Genomic DNA, 21692 nt, shown 5'->3' with positions numbered 1-21692 from the left:
TGCTAATTTAAATGTTAAGTGCTTAATCTCACTTTTAAAAGATAACCGTAAAAAAGTAAAGCTCACATGAAGAATTCTTTCTAAGAGGTAGTAATTGCTAAAAGATCCATCTAAGGTTAACAGAAACATAGCATAACACATGGAACCCTTGGTTATTTTTACAAAGCTGTAAGTGTGTGTCTTACTTCTCAGCAGCCTGATATGACTGTACTGTCAGTGATGAAGAAGTTAACACCTTAGTTTCTTTTCACCTTTCTCCCCGTGTTCCTCCCCCACCAACTGCTTCCTGATCTTCACCTTTCATTCCACTGTCCCTGTTCATAACATTTGTCTACTCTGTAACCTGATCCATGGATTTGTTTATTCTCAGCTCCACATATTTGATTCCGTGCTTACCGTCATCTCTTTGCCTCTGGCTTCTCCAGCCCAGAGTTGTGTTATTTTTTTTCACCTCTCGGTTGGCTAGACTTCATCATCAAGTAGCTTTCTTAAGAAGGGCCCCAGTGGTCCCCGAAGTCCTCTATACCGTCTGTCTGCCACCTTTATGCTCAGATGACAACTTGGCCGGGCATAAATTTGTTGGGTCATGCTTTCTTTCCCCTGAACTTTTGACATTTCTCCTCTGTCTCCTGAAATTATGTTGAACTTTTTTTTTTCCCCCCTTAACTACTCCTTCCCTCTCTAACTGCCCCCCGACCATCAATGAATCAGAATTGCAGTTCTCAAAGAAATGTAAGTTCTTTAAAACCATCTCACACACTGCAGTTGAGAGAATTATTACTAGGAAGGCCCACCACAGCTATGAGACTCTGATGTGAGCCAAGGTATTTTTGGAGTGTTAACCATGCATCTTTGTTTTCCTTTATAGAGATAATTGATGACCTTGCCAACCTGGTGGAGAATACCGATGAGAAACTCCGCACTGAAACCAGGCGTGTGAATCTGGTGGACAGGAAGTCCACGTCTTGCGGTAAGAGACTGCTGTAGTTACGGCTCTTGCTTCTCTCGTTGCTTGCGGATAAGCTTCCCACGTTTGGTCTGATTTACCGCTTGCTCTTCGAATACATGCAGTTTCATGTGATGAAGCGTTGAAATTTCTAGAAGATTCCTACATCTTGGTGAAAACGAAGTGAATTGTTACAAGTACAGGGAAAGTAGAATGCATTGTTAATTTCTTTTTCTTAATTAAAAATAAGAAACTTTCCTCAGTGCTTACCGAGAATAATAGTTTGAGAAATTGTATGATGTCATGCAGACTGGTGGTGGTAGATCTCATGGGTTTTACAGGCCACCTTGCTTGTTTTGTGCCTTGTTTTTTTAGTCACAAGTGTCCTTGCTGAAGCTGGAGCCATTGAGCAGTTAGAGCATAGAGTCTAAAGTCCAGCTGAGTTTATATCCTGTATTTAGTAATGTTGTCTTTGGCAATTCTTTTACTTCTTAATACCTTGTGCATGAAGTGAGGAGACATAGGTCAAAATAAGAACCACCAGGAATGATGCTTAGTGTGCTGATTCCCTGGCCGTCCCCTTGAGACTGAGTAGAGCGAGGCTGGAGTTCCAGAGGGTTCATCATTTAACAAGTGTGCCGGGCACTCCTGATGAGGTCCTGGCTCTTGGGCAGACATTCCAATGCAGATGCTTGTCGGGTTTCAATGATCTATTGCCCGTGCACACTGCCGTGCCCACAGGTAAGTGACGATGAATGGTGCTGACAGCAGCAGTGATTACACTCGTGGTTATTTGGTGTTTCATCTCACAAAGGTGCACCAGGTTTATAAAGCTGAGACTTTGTTATATATAACAGTGCAATAGCACTACCAAAAAAAGAAAAAAATCTAATGACCTGAACTTTTCGCTTTTTGCCTGATTTTAGCCCTTTCAATATGAAGAACATAGTGGATCCCTCCGATCTGTCCAGTTTTAGAAGGACCTCTATGCGAGGGTTACCTGTGATGCACAGTTTGAGAAGTGCTACCTCCCTTGCCTGTGTGTGTGGTCAAACAGCAGTCTAGATCAACCAGGTGATGGAGGGCCAGGTAGATATAGACTCTGGAATCTCAGAGGAAGTGGAACTTGGAGGCACCCGCCTGCTTCCCTTTCATCACCTGTCTGCTCCCCTCAACCTGGCAGTTCTCATCCACCGATACCAAGCCACTTTGTGCTCCTGTTCCTATAATAGAGCATGTGCTTCTTTCTGCTTCCTGCCCAAAGCAAAGCCTTCTTGATTTTGCTTTAATAGCCTTCTCATAACTTCCCACCATGCTATTCTTTGCATCAGATCCTGAGTCTCCGGCAACAGAGATACATGGGTTCACTCCCACCTCCATCTGTTATTATCTTCAATTCTCATATAAACTTAATCTTTCTGAACTTGCGTTTCCTTGGCTGTTTAAAAAAACAAAAACAAAACAAGTAGATAGCCTGGTTATCAAAATGAAATTATATAAACCATGTAAAGTACCCAACACTGGCCATTGTCCATGAATTTCCTTATTTTGTGCAGAGAGCGGCTACAGCCTGATAGTGAAGAGTGTGGGCTCCAAAGGTTGGACTCACATCCCAGCTCCACCATTCACCAGCCATGTGACCTTGGGAATTCCCACTCCCCTGTGCCTTGATTTTCCCATCTCCAAAATGGGAATAATAATGGTACCTATCTGAGAAGGTTGTTGTAAGGAATACATGATTTAATAGAGATAAAGATATAGATGATAAGTAGATAGATAGATAGGGATATACAGCACTTAGAACAATGGTTAGCACATAGTAAGCAGTGAGCAAGAGTAAGTATTAACTGTTATCGTTATATGTCAGTCTGTTTTGCATTTACAACATAGCGGTCCTCACCACATGCCATTCATGACATCACATTGAAGAATATTGATTCTACTGTTGCTAATTTATTATTTTATAGTTTTACCTGGTATTGATGTTTGTATCTAGAAATGTCCATAAAAGTATTCTGAGCTGAGCTGTTTAATTTTTCTGTCTCTACAAATATGACTACTTCCTGTCTCTACAACTGTGACTACTCTAGGTATCTAACGTAAATGAAACCATACAGTATTTGTCCCTTTGTATCTGGCTTATTTCGCTTATGTCTTCAGTATTCCCCTATGTTGTACCGTGCATCTGGAATTCTCCCCTTTTTTAAGCTGAATAATATTCCATTGTTAGTATTTATACCGCATTTTGTTTACCCATTTATCTGTCAAAGGACTCCTGGGCTGTTGCCACCTTTTAGCTACTATGAATAGTGCTGCAGTGTGCCTGAATGTACAAGTATGAGTCCGAACCCCTGCTCTTTTGTGTATATACCCAGAAGTGAAAAGTGAATGTGTCGATCACTCAGTCATGTCCAACATTTTGTGACTCCGTGGACTATAGCCAACCCAGCTCCTCTGTCCATGGGATTTTCCAGGCAAGAATACTGGAGTGGGTTGCCATTCCCTTCTCCAGGGGATCTTCCTGACCCAGGGATTGAACCTGGGTCTTCTGTATTGCAAGAAGATTCTTTACCATCTGAGCCATCAGGGAAGCCCCATCTGAAGTAGCATCACTGAATCAAATTGTAATTCAGTGTTGAATTTGGAGAAGGCCCTGCCTGCTGACCTGACCTTTTGTTTTGCTTTCAACCTTTAAACTCTGAGTTACCTTCTACTAGTTTTGTTTTGTTTGTTTGTTTGTTTAAGTCTGATAAAAGCCCAGTTGCAGGGAGGAGTCAGGGACTTCTGCAACCTGAGAGGGGCAGGCGAGTGGGTTGGAAGGTAAGGTCCGGAGACCCTTTCCCCATTAAAGTGGAGCCCTAAAGAGCTATACCCTGGGGGAAAAAGTGAACCAGAACGAAACTTGCCTTTGGGGATTGTGGGGAAGGCAGCCTTGGCCCATACAGATTAGGAGAAGAAAAGGAAGAAAGACTATCTTTTCTGATGAGTTGTGGTCACAGAGAGGCCCTCGTGTGCATTTGTATGCTGAGCAGACACACTCATCTGCTGTAGCTCCAGGTGCCTGGCAAAAGCAATGAATCCCCTCTCTGGAGGAGAGAATATTATCCTTGGTCTCTAGGAGTCAACCAGAAATAAAACGTTCAGGGCAATGACCAGCACACACTCAAAGATAATCCGACATACACAGAGACAGTACAACATGAGCAGGGACCAGTGACAAACTGCAGAAACCAACATGCGCACACTTGCCATATGAGAATTCTCAGATATAAATGATGAAAGCAATTATTATATTTAAAGAAAGACATGACAGGCTTGAAAGTATCTTCAGAGAATAGGAAGCTATAAAGAGTAACTTAGAAAATCAAAAGGGATCAAACAGAACTTCTAGAAATAAAAAGTAACTGAAGTTCAAGACTCTGTGGACATATTTGGTACCCGGCAGAAGAGGGACCCAACTAGAGGGCAGATGGGGGGAAAAACCCGACATATTCCCTTTCTGTAAATGCAGGCATTTACAAAAGGCTGTCCAGACACCATGGAAGTTAAATTATGATCTCAATTAGAAAGGTGTTTAGTGGGGTAAGGGCTTGGTCTAAGAGCCTCAGGACATAGCAAAGAGTTAATCATTTGCTCTCCCCAAGTGCAGGGCCAGGTTGATCATTGATATGTAAACACATACACACAGTACATGAACCTGCAAGTAGGGCATATTTTAACTGTTTGGGGGTGGGGGTGGGTGGGAATTAAGCCTCTCAGGGTAACTCAGTTACTGTTAACTTGATGACTGTTTAAGAGGGCTTGAGTGAGCTAAGAATAGCAGTGACGCCTCATCATTTTACTTAAGGGAGTGCAAAAAAAAAAAAAAGGCTGTGAACCGTGAAATGGTCTTTTGTTTTCCTACCGCCAGCATATCGCCCTACCGATCTGATATAATATCAGTCATAGATGCTTTCCCAATGAGGAAATTTCTGGTTGTATAGACAGACCCGATTGCAAGGGGCCCTGCACAGAAGGGCCCAGTGATGAATCTGTTTGTTCAGTTGTTAACAAAGGATTCAGACGCCTCTTTATGAACCTTTCACTCGGCCGCCTGGGCTTTAACATTTTTTTATTGGGATCTTTGGGTGGTTTTTCTCCCCACCTCCCTTTTCTTCACCCACCGCCACCCCAATAACAACAGCATCAAGTATAAAACAATATTGTCTCTCTCCAGCTTCTAAACGCAAATGAGACTGGTATTTTTCATTGGCACCTACATGTCCGTTCAGATCTGTTATGTGTGCTAAGGACACCCACATAAAAGCAGCATCTTTGTAATTGCAGTTTAAATATTCATTGTGCCCCGTCCTCATTAGAATTCAAAATAGAGCCTCGTCTGAGTCTGAGGGATGCAGCCAATTGTGAAAGGCCAGGCTCAGAGTTCTGAATGACCCGGGTCGAGGGACACTGTTGCTTCTCAGCATATGGACTATTACGTAATGTTGTCTAAGCACAGCCATTGTGAGTTTAGCAGCGTCTCGGGGATGTGGTTAGAAATCAGCCCTGCTGGCACTGTGTTAACACTGTCTTAATCTGGAACCACTGGATTTGCCTTCCACTCCTCAGAAATGGGGTGGCTTGAGCGAGGTGAATCCGTTCGGTCTTTCAGAAAGGACAGTCCAGCGTGGCTGTGAGCCCAGGCAGACCCAGGTCACAGTCTGGGCTCTGACACTGACACCTGGGTGACTCGGAGAGTGGCTTGTTCTCTCTAGGGCTCAAAATGGGCATACCATGGTTATTCTGCAGACTACACAAGAACAGGTTGGGTGGCATCATGCATGCCTGTGCTACTGAGTCCTCAGTAAATGCCAGCGATGTTGAGATGTGGCTATAAATTGGTCATCAAGAGCCGCCTTGATGAGTAAGACTCAGAGGCTCTTACCTCTCTCTGAAGCCAGCTTAGAATGGTCTTTAAGGAAAATAGTGATGATTCAAGGAAGTTATTCTGGAATATTATGGAGCTAGGAAGTTTGCATCCTCATTTAATCAGAAATGGAGTCAGTTTTTTTTGCCCCCAGTTAAGCTGGAATTTATAATCTTGTGGCTGAAGCCATTTCCAGTCATGAAATTAGCGAAAGCCACCTGGGGGGCATATTCAGGTGGCATGGCTTGACTTTTGTATAGCACAGAAATGACTTGCTCTTTTATTAGCACATTATTATTCCTTATTACAGATTTACTTATTACAGACTTATTTTCCATATAGACTTATTTAGACCCAGGGTGGGAGCAGCATTAAGCCTTTAAGTATACAGGCATACACCACTGTATTGCACTTTGCTCTTATTGTACATCACAGATGTTGTGGGGTTTTATTTGTGTTTTACAAATTTAGGGTTTGTGGCAACCCTGCCTTGTCAGATGATGGTTGGCGTTTTTTCAAGAGTATTTTTAAATTAAGATAGGTACTTTTTTTTTTTTTAAGACATAATGCTGTCACACACTTAGTAGACCACAGTATGTAGCTTATATGCACTGGGAAACCAGAAATGTGTGTGATTTGCTTTATTGCGATATTCCCGAGAATAGCTACTCAGCCAGCCTGAAACCAGCCTCCGGAGAGCCACGGGGGCTAATTCAGTCTTTTCAGTCTCCGTATGCTCCTCTTCCCCTTTTTAATTTGGCTCTGCTGAGTCTTACATGTGGCATGTGGGATCTAGTTCCCTGACCAGGGATCGAACCCGGGCTCCCTGCATTGGGAACTCAGAGTCTTAACCCCTGGACCACCAGGGAAGTCCCTCAGCCTCCCTTTGTCTTTCTTTTTTTCTTCTTCCACCTTCCGTGGAAGACATACTTAGGACTCAGTCCTTTATTCTCTTTTCCTTGGCACTTTTTCCTTAAGCTACTCTTCTGACTCTTGGATCGTTTCACAGGCAGCTCACAGCTCTGCATCCCAGACCCCCCAGCTTCCCCGGAATCTCAGGGTCTGTGTCTTCAGCTGCTGCAACCCAGGTTCTCTTGACCCCACCCCGCCCCCCGCCCCTGCCTGGCACACTCTCAATCCCTGTATGCTCTTCGGAGACTCATTGTCTCTAGCCCCAGATAAGCTTCCTCTTCCATTGCTCCCCGTTTCTTCAGGCTCGAAACTTTGTTCGTTCCCTCAGAGGCTTTCAGAGGCCAGACAGCAAGTCTCCTTGAAGGAAGCGGGCCCTCGTTGTTCTCCCTGGTGGCAAACGAAGAGTGAACAGCAGAGTTGTGCCACGTGGGAATGCCACGCCGGATCATCTGTGTGTTTATTTTTATGGGAAGCCTGAAATCTGGATCTTTAAGTGAAATTTCCTAATATTTTAGTGTTGACAGTAAACGAACATTTAAAAAAATTCCATGTGGGCCAAATAAAGCATGTGGCGAAGCCCTACACTTTGGGGCCTCTCTCTCACTTCTATTTGGTCAACCCCCAGGCCTGTCTGAGAATAACCGTGAAGTATCTCTCTTCCCCGTTCATCACTTTGTGTCCTCACCAGGCTGTTTCTGGCTCTTGTTGCATTAAAAATAATAATGAAAGGATTTCCCTGGCAGTCCAATGGTTAAGAATCCAAGCTTCCATTCCAGGGTGCGCAGGTTTGATCCCTGCTTGGGGAACTAAGATCCCACACACTATAAGGTGCAGCCAAAAAAATTTAAGTAAATAAAACTTTAAATAATCATGATAATGAAGAATTCTGTTTATTGGGTATAGAAAAATGTGCATGATTACAGCGTTGGTCGTATTTATAGAAACTGTGGCCCGCCATGTTGTGAATTTGGTGTCTGAATACAGGAGACGTCTACCTGGCTACCAGTGTTACCAAGATAAACAAGATGAATGCTTCTCTTAAGAGTTCTCTTATTTTGTCAACGTGCCCTTTTCAGTTGATTTAAAACTGTTTCACTCCCTAGACATATCTGCTGTATGTTTTAGAGAAATGACTTTTCTCCATCATGGAGATAATAGATACCAGGAAGTGAAACTACAGAGCATAAAATTCTTAGGACACCTGCTTCTAAAGTCCAAGCAAATACTGGGGCACTCCAATGAACAGATTGGAATTGCTCGATACTCATTTTAGGAGCTGAAATGTACAACTCGCAGTCCTGCCCTTCTCCGGGCACCTCTGAATACTCCCCTCCTGGGCCCCATGGGTGCATGTGGCATTGGTGTCATGCACGCGTGACCTGTTTGTAAGCAGGTGTCTTTTATATGTGACCACACCACTGTTGTCTGCTTTGGTTTTGAATTCCTACTGTGGAAAAGCCTGGTTTTTCTGCTAACATTTATTTTAGGGGAGCAAGAAAAGGACCAGGCTGTTCAAATGTTGATACTTTGGCTTAATCCAGGCAAAGTGAAGCCTTTGAGAGGAGCGCCAAATTGGAAAACCCCTACTTAATGGAAGGTGATTGATAAGGGCTGACAGCCCCAGAGCTCTCACCATGACCGCCTGCGAGGCCGCCACGCTTTTCTAATCTGTTACGAGGCAGTGACTTTTGCTATCATCAAGGGGTCAGAAATGATCACAAAGTAGAATCATTTTTTGATTATTGTTTTTGCTCGGTGTGGTTTGGAAAGATAAGGTGTGATTTCCAAGAGCGGCTTCTGTTGTGATGGAGTAATAACCACAGTGCACGGGCTTGGCTGATACCCCTCCCCCGGGCGTGTTCGTGCGAGTTTTCTGGTTATGTCTGTTCACCAGTGAATTCGTCTTTCAGCCTGCTCTATGGGACAGGCAAGTACTGGCTGGGTTTAGAAGGATGATCATGGCCTGGGACAGAGCATGTTTTGCTCACTCAAAGTGTATCTCACCTCGATCATGTATCTACCGCTTATGGGAGGCAGGGCCCCAGTGGCTACTCAGGGTACTTGTGTGCCTGCAACCTGACTTTTCAGGAGTTTACCATTACACGCCAGTGCTTCTCATTCTTACACTGATGTTATTTTATATATGTAAATTGCAGTGAAGAATTGGATTCTCTTTGTGACCAAAATTAACCCAAACTGGAAGGTGTTGGTATCTTGGATATCTTTCTTTTACCTATAAAGTCAATGGCTTAGTAACACTGTGTTGCAGTCACTCAGTGGTGTCTGACTCTTTGTGACCCCAGGGACTGTAGCCCACCAGGCTTCTCTGTCCATGGGATTTTCCCAGGCAATAATACTGGAGTGGTTTGCCATCTCCTTCTCCAGGGGATCTTCCCGACCCAGGGATTGAATCCGAGTCTCCTGCGTCTCCTACATTGGAAGGCAGATTCTCTACCATTGAGCCACCTAGGAAGCCTGGTTAGTAACATTGACCATAACCTAACGGTCAACATTATAAGGGTTTATTATTGGACTCTAATCCAATTATAAGTGGATTCCCTCAAAAGAAATTGGCCATTTTCCTTATAGCTAGATTCATCCAAATCTTCATGAAGTCAGTATGGAGAGGCGGGGGGTAGGGGGAAGTCAGTGACTTAGACTAGGTGGCCTTTGAGTTGATCCAACTCTGTTATCCTCTTTCCAGACCCCTTTGAGGAGAATTAGACACTTCCTTCCAACTTGTTTGTGCATGCACACATACACACCCCCACACACACACACCCCACACCCCCCCATATATATATATATATACATATACATATATATACACACACACACACACACATGTCGTCAGATAGGACCCGGGGGTCTCGACCAGAACTTTGCTGATCTCATTTCATATAGGGTGGTTGGCACCAGGTTAGATACTTGCAGAGTTAAATCCTACCTGAACAGGGACTTTGACCTTTGATGATGTTATGTATTCCTATTTGATTGGGGGAAATTTTTAACAGTTATATAACAGAATAAAACCAAGCAAGATAGGGTAATTTTTAAATGGAAGATATAGAGACCATCTGTTGTAGTATGTGTTTGTATTGGAAAATAAAGCACTGGGCTTATTGAGCGTAACTCCTGGGTTCTGTGTTATAAGTAGTTGGAAGAGAGGCCTCACACGTTTCTCTCAATTTGGCTGTTATGGCTCTAGGGTATTTTTAGTAAATTAAATTTTTAAAAAAGAAGCTGTAATTTTTGAAAAACATCCCCTAAAATTTATGTTTTGGGCTCAGGTTTTCATGCTGCTCTCCCTCAAAAATTGTCACTATGAAACGGAGTCAGTGGACATTTAGCTGATTTTAGGGTTATTTAAAGTCACAGTGATTCACAAGTGGATTATCTTCTCTCTGTATTATCCAAAGGGAGATTCAGATATCAGATGACCTTCCTGACTTTCTGGTTCTTGTCACTCTGTTGAGGCTCTCTAGCCTGGGCCAGTTACTAGTGTGTACTCAGAGAACATCGTTTTACTACCACATCAGCCATGATGCCCAATGTGGAAGCTTCTGAGAAAGAGTTATTCAGTCGCTCAGTCGTGTCCGACTCTTTGCGACCCCATGGACTGTAGCCCGCCAGGCTTCCTGGTCCTTCACTGTCTCCCGGTGCTTGCTCAAACTCATGTCCATTGAGTCAGTGATACCATCCAAGCATCTCATCCTCTGTTGTCTCCTTCTCCTCCTGCCTTCAGGCTTTCCCAGCATCAGGGTCTTTTCCAGTGAATCAGTTCTGTGCATCAGGTGACAGAAGTATTGGAGTTTCAGCTACAACATCAGTCCTTCCAATGAATATTCAGGACCGATTTCCTTTAGGATGGACTGGTTGGATCTGCTTGCAGTCCAAGGGACTCTCAAGAGTCTTCTCCAACAGCACGGTTCAAAAGCATCAATTCTTTGGTGCTCAGCTTTGTTTATAGTCCAACTCTCATATCCATACATGACTACTGAAAAAACCATTGCTTTGACTAGATGAAACTTTGTCGGCAAAGTGATATCTCTGCTTTTTAATATGCTGTCTAGCTTTGTCATAGCTTTTCTTCCAAGGAGGAAATGTCTTTTAATTTCGTGGCTACAGTTACCAGCTGCAGTGATTTTGGAGAAAAGAGGAACCACTGGTAAAGTTGAATAGAAACAAGCAAAATTAGAGGAGTTGTCATACCTTCAGAAGTCATAATAATTAATACCTGGCTGCAGTCATTTCTCACCGTGCAGAGCGTCTCTGTCACCCCCTTCTGCCGCCTGTCCAGGACCAAGTCCCAGCCACCACTTTTCACTGAGCAGCAGGCTTCACAGCGGTGCCCATGTGAAAAGCGATTCAATTTCAGGGCAGTGCTTCCAGTCCAGAGCCCTGACATTAATTTTTTTGTTGTTGTTAAGTCTTTGTTGAATTTGTTACAATACTGCTTCTGTTTTATATTTTAGTTTTTGGCCCGGAGGCATGTGGGAACTTAGCTCCCCCATCAGGGATCAAACCCACACTTCTGCACTGGAAGGCAAAGTCCTAACCACTGCACTGCCAGGAAAGTTCCCAACATTAATTTTTTTGTTTTAAGAACTTGACTCTAGACCTTGTTGCATTCATAAGTTTTGTTTGTTTGTTTGTTTGTTTGTTTTTTAATCAGCCGTAGGGATCCATTCATCTGCTCCAAGAGAACCTCGCCAGTGTCGCACTTTTTAGTTTTCTGCTCACCTTTTTGTTTTTAGTTTTCTGCTCACCTTTTCTATCTCAGAGCCAGGCAGTCATGACATTTTCCAGTCATTGAACCGGTGTTAAATTCCTGAGAAAAATTGATTTGGAGCTCATTTGAAATCACTGTTGGGTTTTCTCTGTCCAAGAGTGTGAGCACCAAGATCAATTTCTCCGGATTAGCAGCAGAATTATCTTTGTATTAGACTCTGGCATCAGCGGTCCGTGATGCGGCCCTCCGCGCATGCGCAGTATCGAGGACTCCTGTATCGCTTTGTGCTCCTTAGGCTGCAGTCCAGGGGGTCGCGGAGGGTCGGACACGACTGAGCGACTTCACTTTCACTTTTCACTTTCATGCACTGGAGAAGGAAATGACAACCCACCAGTGTTCTTGCCTGGAGAATCCCAGGGACGGGGGAGCCTGGTGGGCTGCTGTCTGTGGGGTCGCACAGAGTCGGACATGACTGAAGCGATTTAGCAGCAGCAGCAGCACTGACTGTGGCTGGAGAAATGAGACTCATTGGCCTTGGGAGGGCACGTGTCCACTGAGCGGCTCCCTACCCCACCACTCCACATTCTTCCACAAGTTGATTTATGGTGATAAGAGCCCTTTTTCCTTTTGGCCCTCCAAGCGCTCATTCCTTTCAAAATGACTTTCGAATTTCTGAAGTCTTTTTTTTTGCAAATCTGGAGCTAAGATTCTTCATCATTGTGTTGGCATTTGTCTGGTATAACTTCTTACCTATAAACCAACAGAGAAGTGGAAAGAAAACTGTCAAGAGTCGCTTTTTAAAATGGATAAATACAGCGGTGGTTGCAGCACAGTACGGGAATTCATATTTAACCCCCTGAGCTGTATACTTAAAAATGGTTAAGGTGGTACATTTTGTGTTACGTGCTTTTACCATAGTAAAAAAATTTTCCGTTTAAAAAGTGAGTAAATACTTGGTATACCCCATTCCAGGAAATTATGGCAAAGTGAGAATAAAATTCCTTGTTATCTTTGTTCCATACAGCCATTTGTTATGTGATGTGCTACCAGAATCTTACTTATATTTATATAGGTTGGCCTAAGCAAAATAGAAGTAGGAACAGAAGTGGCTTCAAAAACTAGAGGGTATCTTGAAAATAAATCTCAGTTAATTAAGCATTGTGGTTGCTATATCTTATTCTTGCCATTCTTAGTAATACAAAAAAGGAGACGTAATTGTAATGCATTACTGGGTGTGTGTGTGTGGGTGTGTGTGTGTGGGTGTGTGTGTGTGTGTGTGTGTGTGTGTGTGCTTAGTCATGTCCAACTCTTTGTGACCTCATGGACTGTAACCCGCCATAGACATATACATAGCCGTAATAATGTAGATATTAGTTATTATTTTAGAATTATTTGAATAAAAAATTTTATTTGTGCATGAATCATTTTGATGCAATAATTTTCTTTAATGTTGAGGTCTTTAGGTTTACAGGGTCTTTAAAAACTTGAGGGACAAGCTTCTAAATAGTAAACAAAAATCTGTTAATTAAAATAATAGAAAGATTATCCAGTAACAAAAAATTCAGGTAACTTTTAAAGAGTCCTTTGTATCCCCTTAGCTGGATATATTCCCAGAATGATGAATTGCAGACTCCTCAAATGTTACTATTGTTGTTGGGAGTGGTATTAGTAGAGTAAATCAGAATCTACTGCATGTGTTAGTAGAAGATACATTGATGTTCTTAGGAGCAAAACAGAGATAGCAAATGGAAAAAGTAAGAATGAACTGTATGGTGTTAGACTTGAATTAGAAGTATCACTGTAGACTCATGATTGTAAAATAAGGAAATAATTTAAAAAAATAATACATTTCTTTCAACTACTTGAAGAGCCTAGAAGCAGTGATACTCCAGTATCTGAGGACAGTTAGTGCCTAGATCTTTTGGGGTTGTCCAACAAGATCTTAGGGAAAAATTCAAACAAACTTTATGGCCAATCCAGGAGTTTCTAAATAGTATTTACCGCCCCGCCCCCCCACAACACACACACATATATAAACCAAGTTTTTCTTGTAAAAACAACGAATTCCAGGTCTGGAGCAGAGAAATTATAAGGCAAGGCTGGAACTTCTTGGGTCAGACATCAAGGAAATGCACTAATGATGATGAGGGCTTGGAGCTGGCTTAAAGGGACTCTTGCTGGTCAAATTTAGGCAACTGAAGTAGTAAAAATAATGATGGTAATATTAGATTTTTTAAAAAATGTATTCATGAGTCCACATCAGCAGTCAGAAAAGGCAGAGATGAGGCTGAGGGTCATCTTGCCAGTAAATGTAGAAGAAGGATAAAATTATAAAATCATCATTTTGCAACCACCAGTATAATCATTTCAGAATTGTCCATGGATGCCAGATTGTTAGGTGAGAAGGTTGTGGGAAGTAGGATGTTCACAGTCTCAAATGGCCAAATCATTAATTACAAAGGAGGAAAGAGACTTGAACAGAGTGAGCACACTTAGCATCACCAGCGTGAGGGACAGCCTCACAGCAGCATCGGGCGGACAGCATCGGGCGGCTCCAGATGCGACCCAGCAGGAAGTAACGCAACACCGTCGCCAGATCTAATCCAGAGAAACAGGCTCGTTCAGGTCGGTGGACTGTCTATCAGACAGCCATCCCGGGTCCTTTACAAGTGTCATGGGAGAAAGAAAAAGATGGGAGCGCTGCTGTGGACTAGAGGAGACTGAAGGGAGATGACAGTTAAATGCAGTCTGTGGTTTTGATTGGATTCTGGATCAAAACTCACACAGCTGTAGAGATATAATAGGGATAATTAGGGGCATTTTTTTTCCTTTTCTGTAAGTTTTAAATCTTTCAAAATAATAGGTCAGGGTGGGGGGTGGAAACAAGGAGAATATAAACAGTGACGTTTCCCCTGGACTACTGTCTTAGTTCATATCGTACTACATTGTTTTAGGAAGGGATGAAAACCTGGTGAAGCATCTAGGTGTGCCCCAGTAGGTGTTGCTTTCCAATCAAGTCTGAAACCGTAGGAAGATCTTGAAAGATGAAGGCATCTTAGTGTGAGCAGGATTAGGCGAACATGGTAGGCGCTGCACGTACAGGGTCGTGAGGCTCTGGCTATGCAGGAAAGAAACCTTGATCTCACTGGGGCTTTTCACTGAAGACCTAGGCCATCAAGAAGGTAAGAAGCAAAACTGAAGCCTGCCTGCGTAGCTTATGTGCTTCCTCAGCTGAAGTACTTGGTGAACTTGAACCTTCACAGTTTCCGTTCCCATCCTGAAAGTCATCCTGCTGTGGAGAGGTTGTCTGGATGTTTATCTTCCTACTAGACCTTGAGCTTCCTGAGGTCTTTGGACTATGTCTTTCAATTCTGATTCCTAGCAGCTTGCAAGATGATGGACTTTGAATGGGATTTATTTCAGAGCCAGCTGAAGTCCTGTGGGCGACAGTTTTCTTTATTTTTTTATTATAGGCGATTTACAGTGTTGTGTTAGTTTCTGGTGTACAGAAAAGTGATTCCGCTTTATATGTATGTATGTGAGTGTGTATATATATATATTCTCTTTCATAGTCTTTTCAATTATGGTTAATTACAGGATATTGAATATAGTTCCCTGTGCTGTACAGTAGGACATTATTTATCTGTTTTACATGTATCTTAGATGGGGGTTTTCTGAGTCTTCAGACTTTTTTAAGGACTTGTCAGTCTGGAAAGATAAAAATCTGAGTACAGCTAGAAAGTTTACTAGATTATGAATGACATAGATAGGGATCACTTGGATTTGTTTCTCATATTTGACAATATTTTAATGTCTAGGGCCATTAAAAAAAAAAAACACCTGTCGCATAAATAAATTCTTTAAGTGTAGTATCTTTCAGCCACAGGCTACCCAGCCACCATCATCCATTTTGCAAAGGCATAGACACACACCCATTCAATGGAATATTACTCAACCAGAAACAGGAGTGAAGTGCTGATACATACTGCTCTGTGGATGAACCTTGAAGCATTATATTAAGGGAAAGAAGCCAGACCCCAAAGACCACGTATATGAAATGTCTAGAAGAGTCAATTATATGGAGACAGACAGCAGATTAGCGGTTGCCATGGGTTTAGGAGGAAGCTGGGGAGGGGTCTTGCTTAGTGGGTATGAGGTTTCCTTCTGGGGTGATCTGTTTCCTTCTGGAATAAGATAGTAGCAGTGGTTGTAGGACTTTGTGAATGTAAGTCATGCCAATGAGTATACATGTTAAAATGGTAACTTATTATGTTATGTGTAATTTACCACAATTAAAAAAAAAAGAAAACCATGAAAAATAAGGAGTAATTTCTCTAGGATCCTGTGGTGTCAAGCAGCAGAGGCAATTTGGGAAGGCTGAGGGTTTCCTGGCTTTATATAAAATGATGGGTTATTAAACTAAGGTAAGTTGGGGGCATATTTGACTCTTGAAGCTGCTCACAAGGAGAGACGTTTCTGTGTCCTCCGTGTTAATCATAAAGCCAGCAAAAGACAGAACATTGGATCTGACTCAACCACTAGTGCCACTCAGCGCATTAGAAGCTCCAGGGAGCCTGCTCACTTCCCAGCCTCCTGATTTCTGAGTTTGTTTTATTTTTCCTGAATTTGGAGGCCTGTGCAATCCACCCTTAGACCCGCACTAGCTAGAAACACCCTCCCCTGCCCCCCTATTGAGTATGTGATAAAGTTTTTGAGTTTTGTAAAGAGCGGTGACCAAGTGCGGCTAGTGTTAGTGTTTGTGGTCGTTGCTTGCTAAACTTTTTCTTCCCGTGGTACCTCTCACAAGTTCTTCATTTTCCATGACATGCTGAGGTTGAGGTTCAAGGGGATGGATGGGCAGACTGGCAAGATGTGTGCTCCTGGGGCGATGCAGGCTCGAGTCAAGGAGAGAGAGAGAGGTAGAAGAAAGGGAATTTAAGAGATGGGAGGGGAAACATAGGGAAGAGTGGTTTTGAAAGATCAACAAGAGAGGTTCCCTGTGCTCTCCTGTGGAATCTGATTCCTGACTGTGATTCCTTTTCTTGATCTTGACAGTGGAGGGCTTCCCTGGTGTCAGATGGTAAAGAATCTGCCTGCAATGTGGGAGACCCAGGTTTGATCCCTGGGTTGGAAAGATCCCCTCGAGAAGGGGATGGTCACCCACTCCAGTCTTCTTGCCTGGAGAATTCCATGGACAGAGGAGCCTGGAGGGCTACAGTCCAAGGTGTCAAGAGTCGGATATGAGTGAGCAACTAACACTAAGTAATACTGGAGGAAGCATGCAAAGAGTCGGACACAACTAAGTGACTAACACTAACAAAGAGTGGAGAAAACAGCAGCTGTTTCTTGATTCCCCAAATCATTTATAAATGTGAAAAATATGGCTGTTTGGATGAGGTAAGGCAGATGGCTAGGTCTGTAGCAAAAACCTAGGAGAGACCCATACCTCAAAATATTGCTTCTCCCCACTTTCCAAGAAATCCTTTATTTACTTGTACCATCATTTAGAGAGCCATGTAGGCCAGGTGTCACGGATCAAGCACCAGGCAGGTGACGAACCTGAGAGGTGCAGACCAGACATGTAACATTTGGGAGTGCCAGGCACCCCCAGGAGCTGGAGCACATGTGCCCACCTGGATGGCATGCCTGCCCTTCAGCCCCCAGAACTGGGGGCCCTGCGTGCCCAAGTCAGCTGCCACCTTCTCTCTCTCTGTCTTTTAAAGAAAAATCCAATTTTATGTGGAATTGGAAATTATTGTGGAATTTTTAAAACTCTGCCAAGATCAAAACATAACTGTAGACCAGACCTGGCTCCTTGGATGCTGAATTATGACCAGTGATTTAAGTCCACAAATTACTAATACTATCAGATACAGAGAGTGGATATAGTGAGGGGCATACATATGGTGGGGAGGGGGCGGTGAGGGGAGGTCAAAGTGTTTGTTACCTTTCAGAATAACATAATTTGATTTGGAAAAATCACCAGGGAGTCGGAAAGTTAGTGTTTTGATGGAGAAATAATTTTGTACCCTGGGTGGAGGAGGATTGGTGGGGTGGACAGGCCTGGATGCGGTCAGATGCTATGGACCATGACAGGTCCAGGGGTGGTAGCATGGGATCTCAGGGTGTCTGGGTGCTAGGCAAAGGAGGACCAGAGCACAGAAAGAAAGAAAAAAGTTTAGTTTCAAAGACAGACTGTCCAACTTCTGCATTTTACCCAGAACCCCCTCATCATCCAGACCCCTGCTCTCCCATCCCACAGGTCAAATGGGAAACACTCCCTTTGCTTAAAGGTGAAACCTATGCAGAAATGCAAGGATGAATCCTATACCTGTGCGACACAAATCCTGGACTGTGAACAGGTTCTCATGTACGTTTATCTGCTTCTTTAAAAAAAAAAAGGGGGGGGGGAAATTTAAAAGGAACCTGGGTGAACATTAACTTCATTTTTTAATAGGTAGCACTAATGGTGTATTGTTCCCAAACCCAACCAAGATGAAACAAGAGTGGAAGCCTGGTTCCCCCAGCACAGCAGTGAGTAGAGCAAGAAGCCGGTAGAGAGGCCAGGAGCTGGCAGATGGGGGACCTGGGAGGCAGGAGCGGGAAGGGTCATGGGGTGAGTGAGAATCTGTGATTCACGTGCTTATCTGTTCCCAGGCGGGAACCACACTTCAGCCTCCCCACCCCTGGTCTGACATCTATCACCACCAGGCCCGCCTCCCCTGATCTGAAGGCAGAATTTATGGTTAAGTTCCGAAAACGTGGAAAGGGCATGGAAAGGGGGATGATGCATGCATGGGAGCCAGTTGTGAAATGATAAATCACGGCCTCTTAAGGTCTAGGATTATTTTTGGCATCTTTCACTTATGAGTTCTTTATAGGAGGGGCTTTTAGAAATATGAATACAGTTTAAAAATGTGTAGACTTTTGTTGGGTTTTTTTCCCCCCTCAAGACAAAAAAAAAAAAACCAAAACGATTACAGTGATAAATTTAGCTGTTTAAATTGTCGAAATTTCGGCTGTTTTGCACCCAGCAGTAGGAGGACAGCTGTCATGGACCCCTTTCATCTGATTTTACCATCTCTGGGTAAACTGAGATACACTCTAGTGGTAAAAACCTAGAGTGGTTGGGAATCTCCAGGCGAACAGTTTGGTTTGGTTTCTGAGGCTGCATCTGGAAGAATCAAATCTCCAGTTTCCTTGAAACGGAGCAGAAACATTTCACGGTAAGTGCTGTGGATTGTCCCCAGGACTCCGATCTCCTTTCTCAGAAATCACCTCCGGCCCTCTGTCCCAGTGGTCCTGGCCACGCCGTGCCTCCTGTGTGTGGCTCTTATCCATGCATCTCTCAACCATCCTGTCATTTCCTGGTACTTCTCACGTCTCCTACCACACTCATCATTTGCAACCTCCCACCCACCACCTTCAGTGCACACACAAGACACACACATGTACTTAGCTACACTTGACACCAAAACAAACAGCCGGCTTCTCTCCAGTATTTGTTTATTTCATCACTGCTCCTCAACGACTCCAGCGGACAGTTGCTTTCTCACGTGAGCCTTTCCTCTTTCCCCAGGGCTGTCTATACCCCAGTTCAGTTCAGTCGCTCAGTCGTGTCCCACTCTTTGTGACCCCATGAATTGCAGCACGCCAAGCCTCCCTGTCCATCACCAGCTCCCGGAGTTCACTCAGACTTACGTCCATCGAGTCAGTGATGCCATCCAGCCATCTCATCCTCTGTCTATACCCCAGGCCACAGCCTTTCTCGTGTGCTCTGCTTCCCCCGCGTCGTCATCACCACTGACCTCCAGGCCGAGCTCCTGCTGCTGTACCTTTGTGCAGGGCCAGCATCCCTGCCTCTGGTCTCAGCTCTCTCCCGTCCATCCTGATCACTCTCAGACACCACTCTCGTTTTGCCCGGTGATTTCCGGAGCTCCAGCCTGCCTGGCCGTCCTCAGCTCTGGCCCCTGAGCCCTCTGCAGTCTGTCTGCCTTTCTGTTCCCCTATGGGAACCTTCCACTCCAGCCAAGCCAGTTACCTCCCCTCCTCTAAGCCTCACTTGTCCGTTTCTTCCTCTGTGCATTTGCTCGCAGTGTTGGCATTCCCTCGGGTGCTGTTCTCTCTCCAAGCATCTTCCTCCAGCTCCACTTAAGAGTTAAGTACTCTCATTCTAGGGCACGCAGGTATTTTTACTCTTCAATTTATGACCATAGTGAATCTAAGTCCCTCTTGGGGAGGACCTGGGCCTTCCTCTGTGTGGTCACCACAGGCTGGTGCAGAAGCAACTGCCCTGGGCTGCAGGGGGTGTTGAATCTGACCCTCTTCTCGGAGAGCTCAGCCCCAGGTGAGCCTGTGAGGTGGCCAGCTGGGTCCACCTTGATTTTTTTTTTCCCCAAGGAAAGCCAGAAGCTCCCATTTCCCTATGAAATTGCTTAATTAACATTTTTTCGTATCATACTTAAAGGTGGTAACTCCCAGGGGAACACAGTTCCTTAAAATGACAATTGAAAGACTATTTCACGTGCAGCTTGGATATGAAATAGCAGTACATTTTGTGTACCTGTACAAAATGGAATTAACAACGCTGCTTTTCAGGATGGCTTCTGGATCTGTAAAAGTAGATTTTTCTGGGAAGTCAGGAGTTGAAGGCTCATTCAGTGAACCTGGGATTTAAATGGTAGGATAATCTGGCAGTGGTCACTGTTTACAGATGAATTTAGTAATATAACATCTCTGTTAGTAATGTAACCCGATGCCTCTAAGAGCTCCTGTTTATTTTCATTTTTATGAAAATATTCCAGTGAAATAAATTTTTACATGGAATTTTTTCAGATTGACATTAAAGGGGGCCAGTCTGTTGAGCGGGGTTAGCCAGCACAGAGGGTGCCAGTGTGCTGGGGAGGATGGCAGCCCTTTCCAGGTTAGACGAGTGAGAGATGGTCACGGGTGGGGATGAACCGGCCGCCCTCTCTCATGGGCCAAGAAGACACGAGTGAGGTGGCCTCGGCAGGTGTGCAAAGAATTCCCACACAGGTGCTGATTCCAGATGAACTGCGGTTTATTGCCCCCCCCTCCCCGGGCTCCTGTGACACAGTCATCTGCCCATCCCATGTTTATTGAGTCTCTTCAGCCGTGCCAAGGATCCCAAGATATATGAGCTGTAATCCCGCCTGCAAGTTGCTTCAAGTCTAGTGGGAGAAAGAACCCTCACAACCACAGCAATACCGGAGATGGGGTGATGAGTGTTTCTCAGTTCCTGAACGACCAGCTTAAAAAGTCAGTAGTAACAAGAGGAAGCAGTTTGCTTTCAAAGCCACATAATCTCTCTTATATTCCTTATGTCACCTCTGTGGGGACCTTTGATTCCAGTCTTGTGTCCCTCTCTTTTCAATTTTTATTGGTGTATAATTGTTTTACAGTGTTACGGTAGTTTGTGGTATACAGCAAAGTGAATCAGCTATGTGTGTGTATATTATATATATATCCCCTCTGTTAGATTTCCTTCCCATTCAAGTCACCACAGAGCATTGAGTAGACTTCCCTGTGTTTGACAGTCTATTCTTAACTAGTTACCTATTTTATACACTTGTTGTTCAGTCGCTAACTTGTGTCCAACTCTTTGCAACCCCATGGACTGCAGCACGCGAGGCTTCCCTGTCCTTCACTATCTCCCGGAGTTTGCTCAGACTCATGTCCATTGAGTCGATGATGCTATCCAGCCCTCTCAACAGTAGTGTATATATGTCAATCCCAATCCATCCCACCCCCTCTTTGCCCCTTGGTATCTATACATGTGTTCTCTAGGTCTCTGTCTCTCTTTTTGCTTTACACATGGGTTCATCTGTACCGCTTTTCCAGATTCCACATATATGCATTAATAGATGATATTTGTTTTTCTCTTTCTGACCTACTTCACTCTTATGTGACAGTCTCTAGGTCCATCCATATCTCTGCCAATAGCAAAATTTCATTTCTCTTAATGAATGAATAGTCCGTTGTATATATGTTCCAGTCTTGTCTCTCATATCCATGATGAGAGAACCCAGACACCTTCCTAGCTCTTGGGAGAAAAGCCATTTCTGAGTATTGACCAGTAGAATGGGTACAAATCTGGAAGAAGGGGGAGTACCTTTCTACTGTATATAATTAAGTTATGGTAAGTTTTCTTGGTTTATTTATGGAGCCACCTTGAT

At 43.8% G+C, this 21692-nt stretch overlaps 1 protein-coding gene across 1 annotated transcript in view; it reads left to right on the top strand.

Moving 5' to 3' along the window:
- STX8 (syntaxin 8) overlaps nt 1–21692 on the top strand; it is a 199299-nt gene that overhangs the window by 114412 nt on the left and 63195 nt on the right. The window contains exon 7 of the mRNA XM_052658283.1: nt 869–970. Coding sequence (XP_052514243.1) covers nt 869–970 — 102 coding nt within the window. The remainder of the gene's footprint in view (nt 1–868; nt 971–21692) is intronic.

This window comes from Budorcas taxicolor, chromosome 19 (assembly GCF_023091745.1).
Source record: "Budorcas taxicolor isolate Tak-1 chromosome 19, Takin1.1, whole genome shotgun sequence".
Taxonomy (NCBI): Eukaryota; Metazoa; Chordata; class Mammalia; order Artiodactyla; family Bovidae; genus Budorcas; species Budorcas taxicolor.
This window is presented reverse-complemented; position numbering and strand designations above follow the sequence as displayed.